The 19,335-nt window shown below is 46.5% G+C and overlaps 2 protein-coding genes across 2 annotated transcripts; one reads left to right on the top strand and one right to left on the bottom strand.

Annotated features, from left to right (window-relative positions):
- The first annotated feature begins 755 nt into the window (after positions 1–755).
- Positions 756–11,836, top strand: LOC121669603 (transmembrane protein 178B-like). The gene is made up of 4 exons (XM_042038750.1): positions 756–1,177; positions 7,941–8,054; positions 8,936–9,073; positions 10,182–11,836. Exons 1-4 carry the CDS (start codon positions 793–795, stop codon positions 10,424–10,426), a joined length of 882 nt encoding a protein of 293 aa, XP_041894684.1. The 5' UTR covers positions 756–792; the 3' UTR covers positions 10,427–11,836.
- PSMC3 (proteasome 26S subunit, ATPase 3) lies at positions 11,679–19,265 on the bottom strand. Its single transcript, XM_042038748.1, has 12 exons — positions 19,049–19,265; positions 18,875–18,955; positions 15,934–16,059; positions 15,117–15,221; positions 14,960–15,022; positions 14,361–14,498; positions 14,092–14,235; positions 13,728–13,876; positions 13,138–13,234; positions 12,844–12,989; positions 12,596–12,677; positions 11,679–12,474 (listed from the first exon to the last, which is right to left on the bottom strand). Exons 1-12 carry the CDS (start codon positions 19,073–19,075, stop codon positions 12,364–12,366), a joined length of 1,269 nt encoding a protein of 422 aa, XP_041894682.1. The 5' UTR covers positions 19,076–19,265; the 3' UTR covers positions 11,679–12,363.
- Between the last annotated feature and the right edge of the window lie 70 nt (positions 19,266–19,335).

Genomic DNA, 19,335 nt, shown 5'->3' with positions numbered 1-19,335 from the left:
CCCTAAACCTAAGGATTTCAAAACTGGACATTAAATTAGTAGTTTAGGCATAGCATAGCACTAGGTCATTTTATCTGGAGGCCAGAACTGATGACACAATGCCCTAACAACTGGCTTTGGGGACTGACTGATGGTGCTGCAGCTGGAGTAACAAGACCTATACAACAAGCGGGATCAGAACTAGATTTTGTGCCCCTATAAATGCTGCATTTAACTAATGACTTGGATTTAATCTGCTTCTCATTGCATAAAATAGATTGACATTTTTCAGCTTTTTCAGGCCTTATTTTCCATTAACTGATAATGAAGGGTTGAGGAGAAGACATAATCCAAATGCCAACAACTGAGGTTGCGGGTTGTGTTTGTATTTCGTGTACATTTGAAAAACTCCTGGCTCCCGCGGCCTGAGCAGGGCTGGTCTCTGCCCTTCTGCCCTGGGCTGGCCAGCGGGACGGGCGGTTGCCATGCCAGAGGAGGCCGCGGAAAGGCTCGGAGGGTCCGCTCACCCCTTCCTCCGGTCCCCCAACCCCTGGCAGCTGTGCGCGGCCACCCCCGCACCGCCTCGGACACGGACTCTGCCAAGGGGGGGGGCTCGGTCCCCGGAGCAGGGGCCGGGCGCTGCGGCGGGGGTTCCGCGACCCCCGTGAGGCCGTGCCCGGGGGCTGCCGCGGTACGGGACCGAGCCCGGCGGGGGGCGCGGGCCCCGTGTCCCTTCCGGGGGCGGTGCCGCGGGCGGCGGCCCCAGCCGGGCTGCAGGGAAGCGCCCGCCCCTGCCGCCCCCGGCGCGGTAAGATGGCGGCCGCGGCTCAGGCGCTGAGCGGCACCGGGCTGCTCCTGGCCGCCGCCGCCCTCGCCCTCCTGGCCGTGGCCATCGGCACCGACTCCTGGTACGAGACGGACGCGCGGCGGCACCGCGAGCGCTGCCGCGGCTTCGGCCACAAGCGCAGCGACCCGCCCGGCTCCATGTCGGCGCCCAGCTCGCACCTGCCGCTCCGCGCCCGACCCCCGCGGGCGCTCCTGCCCGGGCGACCCCCGGCTCCCGCCCCGGCCGCCGCCGCCGCTTCCGCCGCGCTGGACTCGCACTGCGGCCGCCGCTTCAATTCCACAGTCTCGGGGCTCTGGAGGCGCTGCCACCGTGCGGGCTACGAGCCGGACAGCGAGGAGCTCATCCGGAAAGGTGCGGGGGCGGGGGGCGGTGGCGGCCCCGCCGCTGTCCGTGGTGCTGAGCGCGGTGTCAGCGCGGTGTCGGCTCGGTCCCGCCGGGGTGCCGGGGCTGCGGGTGGGGTGGCGGCCGCCGCTGCCGGGGCGAGACCGGGCCGGCGGGCGGGCGCGGATGGAGCCCCGACGGACGCGTGGCTCCCGGTGTCCCTGGCGTGCGGGAGGGGGCGAGCGCGGCCCTGACCCCATCCCGGGGTCTTGTGCTCCTCCCTCTCTACTAAAAATGCTGCAGTGCTGGGTGGGACCACGTCCTCGGAGAGCCCCTTCGGGGGCCCAGTGCAGGGCCTGACTCTCGGTGGGCATCCTCCTAACCCTGGCACTTTCTTCTAATTGAGTGCTGAGAAATGTGCAGTGTTGTTTATAGCGCTGTGATTTTTGCAGCAAGGTGAAAGGGACCTGTTGTTCCCGTTCTAGCATGAGGGAATTCTCATTGCTGCAGTAGATTGCCAGGCTTTCAGATGGCAGATGTCACTCAGGGCCCTCGGGGTGACGGGAGAGAAAGCTATGGATCTTCTACTATTGTGGCACATGGTACAAAGCCAAGCAGGCCATGAAGTGTGAATAAAAGTCCTGCATTTGATGGTACAAATAATGTAGTGGGCTGACCCATGAAGTCAACGGGTTATGTATGGTTAATGATAAATAACAGGACTTACTGTTCCAGCAGGTACATATTAGCACAGAGAGAGTAGGAGTTGGGAAAAGTGCTTCCATTGAGGCACAAAATGGAAATGCTATCTTAAGAAAGCAAGAGCAGTTCTTCAGCTTGGCTTCCAACTGTGACGCCAGTCCTGCACAGCAGAGGCTGGATAGACTGGCACTGTGAATCTCAGCTCGTCTTTGTCCCTTCTTTCCTGTGCACAGCAGTGACTCTTACCTCTAGAAACTCTAGTGCTGTGTGCTTAGCTTCTTTCTCTATTTATTCTCCTAGGATCCATTTTATGCGATTTCATTTTTATTTCCATGCTGAAGTCCTTTCACTGAAAGGGAACTCATTAATTTTTTTCTATTAATTGTGGCTCTCATGTAAAATACTTATCTATTTTTTTGCTTCATATCAAGTAAAATGCTTTCAGCTCCCATTAAGATTAGCTAAGATGGGGGGAAGGGATGGGAAGAATACTACTTTGGTCCTCAATACTTCTCTTTCTGAGGTATTTTCCCAATGCTACAACAGTCACATAGAGAGGCTAGAGGGTGGGGAATGGTCTTCCTCAGTGTTTGATGTGTAAAACTGGAAGGACTCTAAATCCAAAATGTTTTGTCTACTTCATTTCCTTTTTTCCCCCAGCTGTTCTAATAAAAGACCTTGCCTTTCCCTACAAAAAGCCTTGCTCCCCTTATATTCTTTGCCTATTAGGTCTGCAGTTGCTACTGTAAAGATTTATGTGTCATCTTATGGAGGGAAATTATTAATAATAGTTCTTGTAGAATCAGATCCTTAAATAGATATGACTCTCTTATCCCTTCTCCTGACCTGCTTTACTAGCAGCCTTTCCTCATTCCCACTGTGTCTGTCTTTTCTCTGACAACTGTGATTAAGCAGCCTTTTCTGACTGATGGTCAGGTGTGGCTGCATCTGAGCTGTTCTCTCAAGCGTGGTACCAGATCTGGGGCTTCTGAAAAGGAAAAGCAGGTATTTTTTTTCCCCTGGTGTGACCTGAAGATCATTACTGTGCACTGCTGAAAGTCCTACTTCCTCCTCAATTTGCATTAAGTTTTCAGCTATTTCTTTGGTGATGTATGAGGCTTTCTTTATTCCTAGTATTCCTTAATCTAGATATTTTTATAGGGTTTTAGTGACAGAGGAGTAAATTTTTTTTTCACAGTTCTCTGGTAATTTTGGTTTGGGTTTATAGTCTCCATTTCTTCTAGTCTCTCTGGAATAAGATTTTTTTCCTTTCTGTGTCTCTCGAATTCTGAATAAATTACTTAAGTCCATAAATATGCTTATCCATTTAGATAATTCAATGGATTTCTAGTTCTGTATTTATCTACTGCTATTAATACAAAGCAGTTTCATGGAAACTTTCATACTTGAGCATTGTAGCTAATGATGCATGTACAAACATCCATTTCTATATCTAGGATATTAAAAAAAGCAAAATATATTCACGTCATATATTTAAAAGGAAAAAATGAAAATGTAGTGCAAAACTGAGAAGTGGGAAATGTTTAAATGTAAGATGGAAATGATATGTGGGATTTTTCTTAAAATGCAAAATCACTATTTTGGAACTGTGAAAAAATACACAGTTTCATTTAAAAAAATACAATTAAAAGGCAAAAGAAGAAATAATGTACAAAACCACATGGGGAAAGTGGAGATTAGCAATCAGTAAGAGACAGAAGCCAAAGAACTGAACCATTTGGTGGAGAAACAGAGAGGATCTCTGTGCATATATAAGGAGGGGTTCTCTGAGTGTAAGAACATAAGCACTACGTGTCATCTTGTAGAGCCTGTGCTATGTGGATTCCACATTCAATAACTGATGCTACAACAAAAACCATCTGCATGGAGTGTTCTTAAGTAGTAAGGTCCTGCAGGGATTTATTATATCTTGTTTAGGGATCTTCTCTACCTATTAGTAGAGTAAAAAAATGTTGCTTGCAAAATGGTGACAGTAGAAAATTATTAATTGGGAAAGGCCCATTCTAACAGGCTGCTTTGGATAACTTGGTGGGCTCATTGAACAACATGAGCTTTAACATCCCTAAATGGAAGGAATTAAAAAATAAAAGGTTCTTCACTGTTGATAAACCAGGGATTTTATTGCTTTTCAGGCTTGCTCTGAAAAGTCTCTGGGATGGGACAGGTACATCTCGTATATACCGGGCAGAAAAGGCTCCCTGGTACCACGATGTAGCTGAGAAAGTGAGGAGAGCCACTGGGTGCTTAAGCAGAGGAACACAACAGTTTGAGGCAGTAGTGAGGCCCTTGAGAGAAAACTGCTCAGTCCTGGTGTCTGTACCTCCCATTCTTTCCGACTGATGATAAATTGGAAGAGTTACAGGATTGACTGTGAGGTCTGTAGAGGATCTATTACAGTGGCATGTTTAATAAACTTGATCTGTTTGGTTATGGCCCTTGGTAAGTATGATCTGTCAGTGTGATCTGTAAGAGTTCTTGTGGTATTTTGAAGGAAGGTTGATTTATTTGATCTGTGGCCCTTGGGTGATGATGTGGACAGAGTGAACACATGGCTGTGATGCTCCTCACAGTCCAGGGCAGAAACGGTAGGAAAATGCCAGGGAGCTTCAATAGCCACTTGGTCCTGGGACATGAGGGAGGGGAGGGGAGGGTCAGGCCTCACATGGTAGTTAATTGTTAACTGGCCATGGCTGTTCATGGGCAGGAGTGGGTCTCCCAGCTGAGTGAGAGTCAAACTGCTCTGATTCTGGGCCACGGAGCAGAACTGAAAATGAACCCTGCATTTCTTCATAAACCTCCGGCACATTGTGTAGAGAAAACCTGCATGTTTCAAAGTTGGAGACAAAAACTAATCTGAAAGTCAGGGTGTGCTAAATCCAGGATTACAAACTGAATGTATCACAGCAGGGTTGGTGTTTCCATGTTTCTAGCAGCGTAGCAACAAGGGGCCTGTGCTCTGCCTGGCTATCTGGCTATTCTAGCAAGAATTCTCTGACCTTTCCCGTCCTTCATATTCAGTCAGGAGAAAGGACTCGTCCAGAGACACTCACATGTACTCTTCCGAGGGTTATGTGAGTTCCAAGGAGAACCTGTCTGCAGTTGCAGTCCTGAGGGGTAAAAAAAACCACATTGAAGACAAGGTGTTAGAAACAATGTTGGCTGTGAGAAGGCACAGGCATGTGGCTGGGCCATGAAAGTGTCAGTGTGACACTGCTGGATGCAGTTCACTGCAGTTCATGTTTATTTTTAATCAAGAAAATTGTACATGCAGTTTGACTCTCACAGTGTTCTTTTAAGGCCCTTAGAAATGCTGGGATCAGGCTGTCCATCTAACCTTTTTCTTGGATTTGTGCTTTATGGTAAGCTAATGACCTGTGCACCTGCCTCCTTCTGTCCTGTATTCCCAATGTACTCGTGTGCCAAAACAGACAATGCTCACTTGTTGTTCACCACATGACTGTTCTATTCAAGCCCTTGTCTGAAGGCAAAGGTTTTGATTTTTGCAGGCTTTCTTATGGTGCTTGTCCGAGTGTGTTGTAAACAAAAGGGAAATCACTTTGCTAGCAGGTTTCTGAAATGGAGGGCAAGATGCTGTCCCTATTTTATAGACTGTAATTTCAGGTATATAAGGCTCAGGTCCAAGGACTTACTGGAGTACCTTTGAAATACTTTTTACTTCACAATAACTTTGGGACTGCAAACCTGATTTTGATTATTACTTTTTTTTCTTGACTACTTAGAGAACAAGGTGTTACATGACTTCAAATGCAGTCCTGTGGAGTACCTGGCCATATTCGCATCATATTTGCATGGCATCTCTGCACGTGAGACCTAGAGATTCACTCAAAAAATGGGAAACATGAACTAGTGATGGCAAATGCAAAATCTAGCTACTGAAGGTTGACTGGCTGCGTGTTACAATTTTCTGGGTGAAAGTGGGTAGATACTCAGCTGAGAGATCACCCTCACTGCTTCCCTGATCCCCTTACTCTCTTGCCTGCCTATTTCAGCTGTTCTAGCACATCTACAGAGAGAGGCCTCCCTTGTTCTGCCTTTAGTGGCTCACACCCAGAGTGGGTCCAGCCTGTGCTCTCAGGAAAATGGAATCTTGTTGGAAAAATGGCTTGTGCTGGTGTAATCAAAGGCTGTCACCAAGCCTGTGGATTAGCAGTCAGCACTGAGCAAAAGCCGTGAAATCTGTGCACTCCTGAGGTTTTTTTTTTTTTTTTTTTGCAAACTTGCTGTTTTAATGTAATAGTATGTGCTACCTATATAAAATTAGCACTTTGAATTCTGGGGAAGAAAGGATTAGGAGAACAGTTTTTAAACCAGAGGCAGAAGGAATTGATATCCAAGAATTTCTAAATAACCAGATTTGTATGAGAAGGTGGAGAGGTTTTAGTTTTAGTTTACATGTTAAACACTTGGAATAATAAAGAGCAAATATTTTTCTCAGTGACAGCTGAGAAGTCCATAGCTTTGATCGTAAGGGATATACATCTCTAGTCTTTGCTTTTTCTTTAATGAGCTATAAAAATAGTAATCCTTGTTCTTGTTTAAAATACTGCTTCATATGTACTACTTTTATGATCAGGAAGTGTAAGGGCATAGATCATACTTTTAATGAATCCAGTGCATTATAATCTGAAATCTGATGTCATTAGTTTGTTCTGTATACGTATTTCTCAACAACACATGCAAGTCGTGTCAACATTGAAATTGAGTTCAGTTAGCAGTTACAGGAAATTTGATTAGATACTGTGATGTGCTGTATATGGCCTAACTTCTCAACTCAGCAGCCTTTGCAAATGAACTGGCACCCTCTGTCACTGGGTTGTCTTGCTGATCATTGGCTCAGGTGGCTCTACAGCCTTGTCCTGAGGTAACTGCAAGGAGGGAGCACTGCTCAGCACAGAGGGCCACTGGCTGCAGGTGAAGGGCAGCAACTCTGTGTATGGTGTACAGCTGAAAGTGCTCTGTGGTGCTGGGGGAGCAGCAGGGAGCCACAGCAAGGGAAGAGGGTGGTGGGAAGCACAGCTGAGAATGGGAGCCACTTGAATTGGGAGGAAATTCAGATCACCTTCCCCTCCCTGGCCTGATGGCTGGAATTGCCTGGACGTCTCGTATGCAATTTATAATCTTGTGAAATGAGGGCTCCCTCTCTGCAGGTCCTTGCAGAAACCAGGTCAGTACGGTGCCAGTGAACATTGTTAGAGAACAAAACCATGCTTCTCATTGCTGTGGGAGCCACACAAAGCTCACTTCTTCTCCTGGGTTTTCTGGTGTCTGTTTGTTCACCAGCTTAATTAGCTCATTGGCCAGTTGATTGTTTCTGAATGGTTCTTCTGCTCCAATGTTCAAATAGCAGTAATGACCCTGTAGTCATTGTTTAAAAGGAACTTTTTGTACTATTTAGCTCTTTTACCTTTCTGGTTGCTCTCTTCTACCCCACCATCCATGTTTATTCTCCCCCATTTTCTAAATGAAAAATCCCTTTCAAGAAGAGCGTGCTTGTAAGTTCACATTTACATCTGAGGTGCACTTTTCTTTCAGCTATAATGGAAACAAGCCTACCTGGGTACTATTGTTCACTGAAAGTAAAGCAAAGAGCCAATGACTATTGGAGTGAATTCAAAATATTCTCCTATGCAGTTCACTTCCCAGCATTCATTCAAAATTTTCAGTGTTTCAACTCTATCTTCTCAGAGATGAAGTGGTCCTGTTGGTACTTGGCCAGACATGTTCTTGTCTCCTTAGACATCCCAAAGTGATCGTAGCAGTTCCTCTAGAAAGCTTCTGGAGATGTTCTTGGTGACTGTCATTACTGTTTAACTTCAGCTGTTGCTTCTTTGAAGGGTCAGCACCTGGCTCCTGCTTTGCCGGTGTTCCTTTGTAGGTTCTCTCCCCTCCTAATCCCAAATCCTTTGAAGTAAACAGCTCCTTTTTGGTTACATTTGCTCTGTTGCTGAACTGAGGCTTCCCCTGTGCGAGCTCTGCCAGGCCAGCCAACTCAGCAGCAAGTGCAAGGCACGGGGGTTTCATGGTGTTTCACACTGCTGTCTCTTTACAGGAGTTATTCAGCGCTGCACTGCTGTGAAGTACCACTACACCTCCAGCTCTCTGCCTCGCAACTTACCCATCAACATCACCAACACCATCCGCCAGGATGAGTGGCACGCGCTCCGTAAGTAGCCCAGAGCAGGGCACAAGGATGTTTGGATTACTTAATGCCTTAATGCAATGCTGGCTGAGGGCTCGGAATCACTCGTCTAAGCATGGCACTGGGCTCTAAGCGTAGATACAGATTGATTAGTGAGGAAATACAAGCAGCTAACTGTATAATTGGAAGGAGACATGAGATTTGGATTCAACATAGCCCCTGTCATGTGAGAGTCAGTGCCAAGGAAATCCTAGTTCAGCTGGAGACTGAACTAGGAGACAAGAACAGCAGTTTTACTGGGGATAACAAAGTGCTGTTCATGTCACTGGTACCCAAGCCCAAGCCTTTTTTTTAGAGCTTGTTACTGGAGTTGTTCCCATAATACTGTATTGATCTGCTGTCTGCTTCTGTTGTCTCACTATTCCTCTTTTCACTTCACATTGTTGCCTCTCATGCACTAATCCTTTAGTCCTCTTCAGTGTCCTCTCTTGCTTCTTTTGCTTCTATTTTCAGCAGACACTCTCCGTACAAACTCTATCCCAAAGAAAGACACCACACCAAATAAAAGAAAAAAAAACCCTTGCAGTACTAACATGAGTTCATGATGCACCCCTTCTGTCCCATGCTGGGGAGTATTTGGCTGGTACTCCTCCTGATCAGGACAGAAAGGCTGTGCAGTTGCACAGTGCTGAGCACAATGGAGTCAATTTAGATGGATTCCTTTAGTTTCAGTGTAATGGGAAAACTACCTACCTCAAAGAAGCTACAGGAGGAGAAGTCCATGGTTGAAGTATAAACTTTAGAACCAGTAAATCCACATCTGTCTGGACTCTCCCCTGGCTGTTCTCCCTAGGTGCTGCCACCTTCATGTTTTTGTCTTGCTTTTCTCCTTTCTCTTTCTTCAGATCTGCGGAGGATGACAGCTGGCTTCATTGGCATGGCAGTCTCCATCGTCCTGTTTGGGTGGATCATTGGTGTGCTGGGCTGCTGCAAACAGCAGGAGCTCATGCAGTACGTGGCTGGGCTGCTCTTCCTAATGGGAGGTGAGAGCCTTTCACTTCTGCTCCTCAAGTCACCACATTCAGTATTACTGCCTTGTAAAAGTAATGTCAGCAGCCACACAAAGCAGTTACTCAGTGCAGCAAACTCTCAGCACAGTGCAGTTACCACTGCAGGGCCTGTGCTTGCATGGGTATTTGCATGTTTCTCAGTAGACCCCACTGTATGTGTATGAGCCTTCTGCTCTAGAGAGCTGGTGTGTAGCCATGGGGACCATGTGCACAATGAGCACACTCCTCTGGCTTGCTCCAAGTGTGCAGCCTGTGGCTCCTGTCAGACAGCTCAGCTCAGTTTTCCCTGGGAATCATAATAAACATACATAAGTTAATGTAGAGCACCTTTCTGGTACTCAAAGATGCTTAGATCTTCATGTAGTGATGAAGTCCAAACCCAGCCAAGCCTGGGAGAACACTGGCCCAGTGATAAGGATGTGAGCTCAGTGCTTGCCAGGGCTGTTACATCTGTTTGTCCTGGATGGGAGAAGATTTTCTGTATGACCAAACGTTTTTCTGAAAGTTCTGAACGTTCAACTCAAAAATGGGCAGTATAGACCTGGAGTCTTGTATACTAGTGTATATTAAACATACTAGAGCACCTTGTGCCTTCTTAGGCTTTTTCTCCTCTGTATAGGTGTTTAGTGAATTTGTAGCAGATAACAAAAACTCTGTGGGCCTAGGGTACAGCTGGCAGAAGTCTGGGTGTTCCTAGTGGAAACCAAGCAGTGCTGTGCTTTGCAGCCCTGGGATTCAGTGAGCTAATTACCTTTCATAGAAGAAACTGCCCAAGTACATTAGTCACTGGAAATAGTCTCAGGAGAATCAAAGCATGATGAACTATGACTGAGTTCAAAATTGCAATGAAAGGAACTAAGGCAATATTGGTTATTTGTGAAGTGAGGTACGCCGTAGTCCTACATATTTTCCCTTTTTTTCTCTGCCTTATCAGGAGAGTGGCTGGTAGGACTGCAGAAAAAACCCCAAGGGTAATTCTTGATTTTGAAAATTCATGACTTTGAAAATACCAAGGGAAAAAAACAGAGCATAATTAACCTGTCTGAGGGCAGTGTAGAACCCTCTTGCTTTTCTCCTGCAGGTACTTGCTGTATCATCTCACTCTGCACATGCGTAGCTGGGATCAATTTTGAGTTATCCCGCTATCCTCGCTACGTCTATGGGCTGCCAGAGGACATCAGTCATGGCTATGGCTGGTCCATGTTCTGTGCCTGGGGGGGCTTGGGCCTCACCCTGCTGGCTGGGTTCCTCTGCACATTGGCCCCATCACTCAACACTTCCCGGGCATCTGTACAAAAACCCAGACAAGAAAATGGGGCCGTGTGACCCCAGAGGGAGTAAGAAGAGACTCTGGAAAGCGCAGCCTGGGCAGAGCTGTGGGTTAACACCAGGAAGAGGTGGCATGTCAGCGCATGGAGAGCAGTGCCAGAGCTGTTGAAATGCCAGCCCATGGGACACTGCTACAGCCTCCAGTCGCAGACACGGACATTGCAAGTAACTCCAGGTTTGAATTATTGGCAACTTGATCATTGATGGTTTAAGGGGGACAGTTCTTTCAATTTGTTTTTCTTCTGTTTACAAGGGATTAAGTCCAAGGTTGTGTCTTTTTTTGTGCTGTTTTTTGAACTGTACCTCCATGGTCCTGTAATTGTCCAGTTGTAAGGGATGTTTACGCACCAACTCTTATTGCTGCAGGTCTGTGTAATTCAGACCCAATTTAGGGCAAGGAGCTAAGTGAAGTTGGCTTGAACACTTTTGCAACAGGCATGTCTAGTGTTAGCTCAGGCCATCCTTTCCCAAAAGAACCTTGATCTAAGCTGAGGTTTAGGCCAAAGAATTAGCCCATTCTTAGTATTTATTTAAATCAGAAACCTGTGCTATTCCATGCTGTGGATTCAGCTATTAACTCACTACTCAAACTGTTTCCAAAAGGAGCTAGCTGACTTTTCTTGCAGCAAGACTGCAAGAAAACTCTTACAGACTTTGGGAAAGCAGAGGAAAGTTTTTCTCAGCTTCTTACACAGTTAAGGTTACTCATTTGGCTAACATACCCTTGTTTTAATGGGGAGATGTATGCAACATGCAGCTTTTAACTATTCCACCAGAGGTACATTTTTCAAAATATATCATAGTTTGAGCTGCCAGGATCAACTTTCACTTCTGAACTAACTTGTGGGTGCAACTCCTGTTCTGTGAAAGGAGATGAGTAATTCTCCCTGAGCTCAAATAATAGTACTGCTAAAATAGCAGATGTACAGCCCCCTCTAATATTAGTGTCCAAAGGAACCACAGTGTATTTTCCTCAGGAACATGCGGCTTCTGTTCAGTTCTCCACTCACCCCCTTCCAGTGTCAAATGCCCCCGAGCACAGCGTGTCTATAACATGCATGTTCTGCTGGAACAAGATCCCTCTCCAAAATGAGCACTAAGGACCTTGGTACCAGCACAAGTACTAGGGCTAACTCAGGAACATCAGCCAAAGTACTTTGGAGTGCATTTTTCTTTCATTGATCTATTCTTTTTTTCCTCTCACATCCCCGCCCCTCTCCCAAGCGTTCAAAAACTGCACAGGTGAAGATGAGATGGCCAGCATTTGGAGATGTTTACATTGTATTTAAAATACAATACAGTGGCATGTAAGATACTTAATGCTAAAGTCAGTGTATTTATGAAAAGTGTAATTTTTAAATGGAAGTTGTAATTCTCAACTGGCATTAAAAGTACTGAAAGACTTGCTCAGTGGATGAAACCTCGAATTCTTTATGATTAATATCCATACCAGCAACAGTGTTAAAGCTTCAAGAATTACGTTCAACTGACGAAGTTAAAACATCATTCATGTGTGAATTGTGTTCACCCTTGCAAAACGAGTGTTCAAAAGTTTCAAGGCTAACAAGGCTGTAGGCTGTTCACTGGCTGCACAGGCAAGAACTGGGGATGCTGTCTGAGCTGCAGGTCATCAATGTCACAGTACACTTACTGCAGTATAACCTCTTGGTCCTCATGCAGAAGTAGCAGAGCAGGATTTAATCCAGTTGTAGCTGGAGGATGGTCCAAAGCCAGCATGATGGGCACTGTGGACAGGAGGCTTTCAGCCTCCCTCACACAGATGTAGAACCACCAAGCATGGGCAACAGCCCCAACACATCACAGATTTGTTTTTAAAGGGAAAAAATGTTTTATTTTTTCCAGACAGAAAGTAAGTGATACAGTCCAGTCTGCTCCTGTCCTCTGCCAAGGCCACAACCTTGACTGGGCAGAGATCAGGCATAGTACTGCAGATTGGCTTTTTTCTTTGCTTGAACCTCCAGGATTCCTTCCATGTAGTCCTCGTGGGTGAGCTCTGTAGCTCCACGGCGGAGTGCAATCATCCCCTGCCCAATGAGACAGGATTTAGAGAGGGAATGTGAGCACCACACCAGTTCTAAATAATTACTCCATGCTAGCTTTCACATTTCCCTCCCATCAGTGCTATTGCCGTAGAGGAGTACTTACCGCTTCAACACACACAGCCTTGCACTGGGCTCCATTGAAATCATCTGTGCAGCGAGCCAGTTCCTCATAGTTCACATCAGGGCTGGTAAGAGCAAAGGGGAAAGAAGTCTGAGAGCATGTACTGAATAGAAAAAGCAACACAGCGAGTTTCCTCAATCCCACAGTGAGCTCCCAACAAGTGACTGCAAACCACTTCTCAGCTCTGAGGTATCAGCATGAGTGACAAACATAGCGCCAGAAGGCTATACCTGACATTCATTTTGCGTGAATGAATCTGCATAATTCTGGCTCTGGCCTCCTCATTAGGCATTGGGAACTCAATCTTCCGATCTAATCGTCCGGAGCGGAGCAAAGCTGGGTCCAAGATATCAACCCGGTTGGTTGCAGCAATCACCTAAGTAGAGTAGGATCATCAGTGTGAGGCACCTGTAAGACAGGCCTCTTCACCCCAAAGATTCACCAAGCTTCTTCCCTGGACATCGTTTTCCATCCCCTGCTAGAGGGCCCTGGACCTGAGCAGCACTCCCCTCCTAGCTCCCAACCTTGACTTGTGTGTTGGGCTGGAAACCATCAAGTTGATTAAGCAGCTCTAGCATGGTCCTCTGCACCTCCCGGTCACCAGCCTTCTCACTGTCAAACCTGAGGGGAAACAAAGGTAAAACTATCAGCGTGAACCTAACCACCCTGTCCCTATGTTTTTAAGCACACCAAAACACAGAATGACTGCAGTTCATGCTCCTTGGCTGAGGTGTTCCAGATTTTTCCTTCAAACTACAGTCCTACTGTGATGAAGACTGCAACCAGAGTAACTGTCAGCAGCACCTAAGACTTCCTTAGAGCTGAATGGGGCTTATGTTGTCCAGGCCCAAGTAGTAAATGAGGGTGAATATCTCCAGGTGCCTGCTGCAGTGATCAGAGAACAGTTTTATACAGCATGAGACTATCAGACAGATCCCAAGTCTGATGGACTTCGCTCCTGAGCCCAAGGATTGTGGCCACTGGTATCCATCTGTGACAGCATTCGCACTCTCTTTCTGAGTAGGCCATGCTTTAAGAGGCTCTGCTCACATACACAGGCACAGGAGGCTGCTAGGCAGCTCCCAAGAAGTTTACAACATGGACTAGAGCTCACCTTTTAGTGCCAATGGCATCCAGTTCATCAATAAAGATGATGGAAGGAGCTTTTTCCTTTGCAAGAGCAAAAGCATCACGTACCAGCTTCGCTCCATCACCAATGAACATCTGCACAAGTTGTGGACCCGCCAGCTTCAGGAACGTAGCCTGGGAAGTGAAGGAGAATCCTAGGCCTCATTTCTCAATAGGGTCAGCTCTGAGCACTATAAGCCCTTAATTAAAACAAGCAAGCAAGCAAATAGACAGGAAAATCCCAGCCTTTGTAACCAGTTTGTGTGTATGACCCTCTTGCCGTGGAGGTGTTCTTACTCTTTGTCAGGTACTATTCTACAGCAGCACACACTTCCAGAGGTTCCTTTTACCTTGGTCTGGGCAGCACATGCTCGAGCTAGAAGTGTCTTCCCTGTTCCTGGAGGCCCATACATAAGGACTCCTTTGGGTGGCTGTATACCCAAATTTTCAAATTTCTCCTTATGATTCATTGGCAGGACAATGGCCTCCACAAGCTACAACAAAAGAAAAATATTAATACATAAACCCATTCTTCTCCACAGATCCAGGCTGTCTGCTTTTGAGCTGAGGTTGAAAGACTGTTGTCCAGTCACACCAGAAACTATACATAAAGTATCACCTCTTGGATTTGTTTATCCAGCCCCCCGATGTCACTGTACTGCTCTGTGGGCCTCTCATCCACCTCCATGGCTTTCACCCGTGAATCATATTCAGTAGGCAGAGTCTCCAGGATCAAGTAAGAGTCTTTGTTCACCCCCTGTAAACACAAGTCCTTTGCTTTTAACAAGTCCCTCATATAGCACTTAATAAACATGCAATCAAAACTGATTTACTAGACTTCAAGGATGCAGGAATAACCAGCTTTGACACTGGCACTCATCAAATCACCCCAGCTTGGCAGAGTGGAGAATGCCATAGTTAACCTACCACATTTTAAAAGAGTGGTCCAGTTTACTTACAATACAAAAGACAGGGTTTAGAACACTTAAGAAGTGATCTCTAAACTTTCAGCACCTAATTGTATGTAAAAAGGACACACACCCCAAACTGCTTTTCTTTACTACAAAACTAACTGAACCCATAATACCTTTCTATTTAAATTTTAGGAGAGAAATGGTCTTGGGAAAATCTGGACAGATTTGTCTCCTTTCTTAAAAGCAAGACATATGCAATTTTCTGGCCACCGTCATATCTAACTATCACAACAGAATCACTCACCACTAGATCTCCAGGCTTCAACTTCTCAGCATCAACCAACCCAATAACAGGCAGGAAATATGTCTGTAAAAAAGAAATCAAAGTAAGCAAAACCACATGTACTAGGAGAAGGTCCTTTGCATCACTCCTCTCACCTGGTTGGGCACATGGGTCTTACCTGACGTGTAGAGGTCTTGATCACAGCACACTTGCCCTTTCTCTGGGAATCCAGGTCAATGTTTGCTCCATCCTCCTCCTGGTCGTTTGGGTCAACATCCAGCAGCTGAAAACCAGGGTGAAAGAGTTCATGACAATGTAACCAGCCTTGCTGGATGACCCCAGGATTAATGCTTCTAAAATACACGCATGGGAAGAACTAAAACTTTCCACCATCCATCAGCAGTAGAATCCTGAAAGCATTAAAGCCCTTCTGTAAAAATTGATTTTTTCCTTTCCTCATGAAGCAGCACACAACAGTGCATAGAAAGACATCACAAAATTCAGAACAAAGTAGTAGCTAATGGCATTGATTCCTTCTCCCATACAGCAGCTCACATTAAGGCTTAAGCTCATTAAGTTTTAAAACAGTAGTACAAACCAATCCCGTTTTTAAAAACAGCAAACTATCAGCTATTTTTCCTATCATCAAAGTACTGAATTACAAAAAGAATGTGATGGAATAACAGAGCCCCAGCCTTTCATTTGCTGTTTCGCAAGTTTCAGAGAGCATGTGTCCAATTTCACATGCTCCAGGGCTGTGTCACCCTCTCATGGTTATTAGGTACAGATGAACAGTACCCACAGCCTAAGGAATGACCCAGACAACAAGTGGGCAAGAGAAGTGCACTTCCAGGTCACAAATAAAACCAACAGAAAAACCTGAAAGTCCTGGCTCAATACTCCATGTCTTGAATCCCTGATGAGCTCCCTGCCTTTCTCCCTCCCACTATATACTGCACTTCTCACGTTGCTATGTAAGAGCGCGCCACTCTCACCTCAATAACATTGGAGACAAGGTATGGCAGGGTTTTGTTCACTTTGATCTTCTCACTGTTCTCTTTGATCTTGTCTTTCATGGCCTGGAGCTCGTGGGTCACTCTCAGTACCTCACTCTTCATGATCTGCAATTGGTACACAGAAGAAAGAAAAAGGAATAGTATCAGATGACTAAGGCAAGATAAAATTAATACACTATTCCAAAAGCAAACAGTTACAGAAATCTAAGTCTGAGGAATAAAGGGAAATGTAATACAAAAAAACCCAAAGCCAGCAAATTAGCCAAGATTTGTTAGGACTCAAGGCTACACAGTCCATTCTGGTCTCTAACTAATCAATAACCCCAAATAATTTTTTCCCAGTGTCACTTGGTAGCTTTAGCCTAATCAATGCAACGGCTTACAGGGCTGCAATGTGACCTATAGAGCAATATGGCTCAGATATGGCAACTGTGGTTTGGTTGTGATATTTTAATATCTACAGATACACAGGTAACTACATATACACACCTATTTTAGTTATGTTTTGCAAGGGGGTTGGAACTAGATGATCTTTAAGGTCCCTTGCAACCCAAACCATTCTATGATTCAGCCCGGAGAAGAGAGGGCTCCAGGGAGACCTCATGGTGGCCTTTCTGTATTTAAAGGTGTCTCGTAAGAAAACTGGGGACAGAATTTTTAGTAAGACCTGTTGCAATAGGACAAGGGGTAAGGGTTTTAAACTTAAAGAGGGTAAATTGACACTAGATACAAGGAAGAATTTTTTTACAATAAGGATAGTAAAACACTGCAACAGGTTGCCCAGGGAAGTGGTAGATGCCCCATCCCTGGAAACATTCAAGACCAGGCTGGACAGGGCTCTGAGCAACCTGCTCTAGTTAAAGACATCCCTGCTTGCTGCAGGGGTTGGCCTTCCAACCCAAACTATTCTATGATTCTATGACCCTACTAACTATAAGGGAAAAAAGCCTCTTAAGAGAGTAAGTTCTGTACTCCCCATCCAACAGTGAGTACATTTACACCCAACACTAATGTACCCAACACAGGTGTCTGCAGTGCTGTCTGACTGACACCAACAGGCCTTCTCCTCCCTTTCCTGGTTAGTCATACAGTGTGCAAACACACAGTTTGTGATCCCCACTGAAGTGGCTGGAGCACCAAGAGCTCTCAGGAGAACTGGTCACACCTAAATTGGTGTCTGTGATTCTGTTCAATTGAGAAATCCACTCTTCACTAAGAAACTATGTTTTTAAAAGTCTTTGTGCCTAAGCATCATACTGTGCTACTATAACACATTCACAGGACAGAACTGTTACAGGAGCCAATACAGAATCTATGTATATAGATATATATCTATATGTCTATAAATAAAAATGAAAAAAAAACGTAATAAATTTGATTTAATAAAACATAGCCTAGAAAACATTCCAGGAAAGCTGCCTGAAGGGAAGGTTCTGACAAAAATTTTGCAATTATAATGCTCTAACTATAAAATGAAGAAGGCTACTTCTACTCTTTACTGTATTCTGCAATTTAAAAATAAGACACATATTTACCTTAACTGTTTTTAAAGAATAATAAAGAATAACTTTAAAGTGAGTCAGAATTACTTGTGGAGCCTGAAGCAGTATAGGATGAAGATACTCTAGCATTTATGAAATCTTTTATCTCAATACTGCTAACACTGGGCAACAAACTTATTCTAAATTTGTAAGTGCTCTTTTATGCAACACGTGTCTATCTTGAGAGAGGTCTATCTGCTTAACATCTTCATGAATGAACAAGCAAGAGGATGGACTGTTTTCTCATCATGTTTGCAGATGACACCAAATTGGGGGGGCACAGTCTCTGTGTTCAAGGGCAGAGCTGCCACACAGAAACCTTACAAAATACGAGGACACATGCAAAGCCCTGCACCAGGCAGGGAAGTGCACCTTGCAATGACACATGCTGGTGACTGTCTGGCTGAGAAATGGCCCTGGGGTCTCCATAAGACAATAAACTGAACAGGAGGCAGTAATGTGCCCTGACAGCAAGGGTGGCAAACTGCATCCTGGGCTGTACTAGCAGGACTGTAGGCAGTAGATGGAGGGAAGTGTTCAGTCCCCTTTTATTCAGCACTTTTAGATCCTACTTGAGCACTCGGTCCAGTTTTGTGGCCCCCCCCCCCCCCCCCCATACAGCAAAGACATTGATAAACCGGACTGAGTTCAGCATGGGGGCCACCAAGGTGGCTGGGGGCCGGAGCACGGGCCCTGTGAGAAACAGCTGAGGGAACGGGGTTTGTTCAGGTGGAGAACAGAACCTCTGGGGAAGGAAAAAAGAAAGTTCAGTCAAAAAGACTGAACCAGACACTTCACAGGAGTACACAATGGGCAGATGAAATAACAAAGACTGAAACAGGAGAGGCTCGGCCTGTATGCAAAGCCTATCTTTATCCCCACGAGGTCTGTCAAGCAGTAGTACTGAACACCCTGAGAAGAGGTGCAATATCTGTCTTTAGAGGCTTTCAAGATCCAACCGGATAAAGCCCTGAGTAGCCTGGGTTATGGCTGACCCTGTTTTGAGAAGGAGTTTGGCCTGGAGGTCTGTTCATGTCCCTTCCAACCTGAATTACCCAATGATCCTACCTGACTCAGGCCACAGAACAGAGTTCCCCGTCCCCTGTGCCTAGGAGGCAGGGAGGGCCTGTGTAACTTCAGCTAAAGCATCCATGGCTGCATCGAACAACCGCCCCCTCAGCTTCCTCGGACCCATGCTCTTCCAGTGCTTCTTCCCTACCTTCACGGCTCAGTATTCCTCAATCTGCCGTTCTCAATTCAGTTAACCGTGTTTAATTTTTTGCTGTCCCCGTGGCTGTGCTAACCCGCCTGCCCCGAACACCAGCAACACAGAGCTCCCAACGGAGGGCGGCCCGGCCCGGCGAGGCCCCCGCCGCTACCTTGATCTCGCTGTCGAGGAGGCGGGTGCGCTGCACGATCTCCTCCGTGGACATCTTCAGCACCTCCTCGCCGACGCCGTCCTGCGGGGGCACAACGGCAGCGTCACCCTCGGCCCTGTCCGCGCCTCGCCCCGGCCCCGCCGCCCCCGCCCCCTCACGGCCCCGGCCCCTCACCTCCGACTCATCCCACACCGACGCCATGTTTCCGCCGGCCAGCGGGCGCGCACACCGCGCGGCGGGTTCGGAGCGGCAGATTCCGCACTGCGGATTCCCAGCGGCGCAGGGCGGGGGGCAGCGGGACGGGCGGGACGTGCCGCCCGGGGGTTCCACGCACCCTCCTCTCGCCCGGCGCTGCCGCCGCCGCCCCAATCGCGGCCCCCGCCGCCCGCGGCCGTGGCGAATCTGCCGGCGGGGCGGGGAGCGGCCGGTGGGTCACGTGCTGCCCCCAAACCTGCTGAGTG

Source organism: Corvus kubaryi, unplaced genomic scaffold (genome assembly GCF_017639235.1).
Source record: "Corvus kubaryi isolate FWS band 111438036 unplaced genomic scaffold, C.kubaryi_AGA036_p1.0 37392, whole genome shotgun sequence".
NCBI lineage: Eukaryota > Metazoa > Chordata > Aves > Passeriformes > Corvidae > Corvus > Corvus kubaryi.
The sequence above is the reverse complement of the archived record's forward strand: the minus strand, read 5'-3'. Positions and strand labels throughout refer to the sequence as shown.

Excerpts from the sequence above, each read along its gene's own strand:
- LOC121669603 (XM_042038750.1), top strand. The coding sequence starts at position 793 with ATGGCGGCCGCGGCTCAGGCGCTGAGCGGCACCGGGCTGCTCCTGGCC. Across the intron at positions 1,178-7,940 it reads CGAGGAGCTCATCCGGAAAG|GAGTTATTCAGCGCTGCACT; the intron begins GTGCGGGGGCGG and ends GTCTCTTTACAG. Across the intron at positions 8,055-8,935 it reads GGATGAGTGGCACGCGCTCC|ATCTGCGGAGGATGACAGCT; the intron begins GTAAGTAGCCCA and ends CTCTTTCTTCAG.
- PSMC3 (XM_042038748.1), bottom strand. The coding sequence starts at position 19,075 with ATGGCGTCGGTGTGGGATGAGTCGGAG. Across the intron at positions 13,235-13,727 it reads GATGCCATTGGCACTAAAAG|GTTTGACAGTGAGAAGGCTG; the intron begins GTGAGCTCTAGT and ends GTTTCCCCTCAG. Across the intron at positions 12,475-12,595 it reads AGGCTGTGTGTGTTGAAGCG|GGGATGATTGCACTCCGCCG; the intron begins GTAAGTACTCCT and ends CTCATTGGGCAG.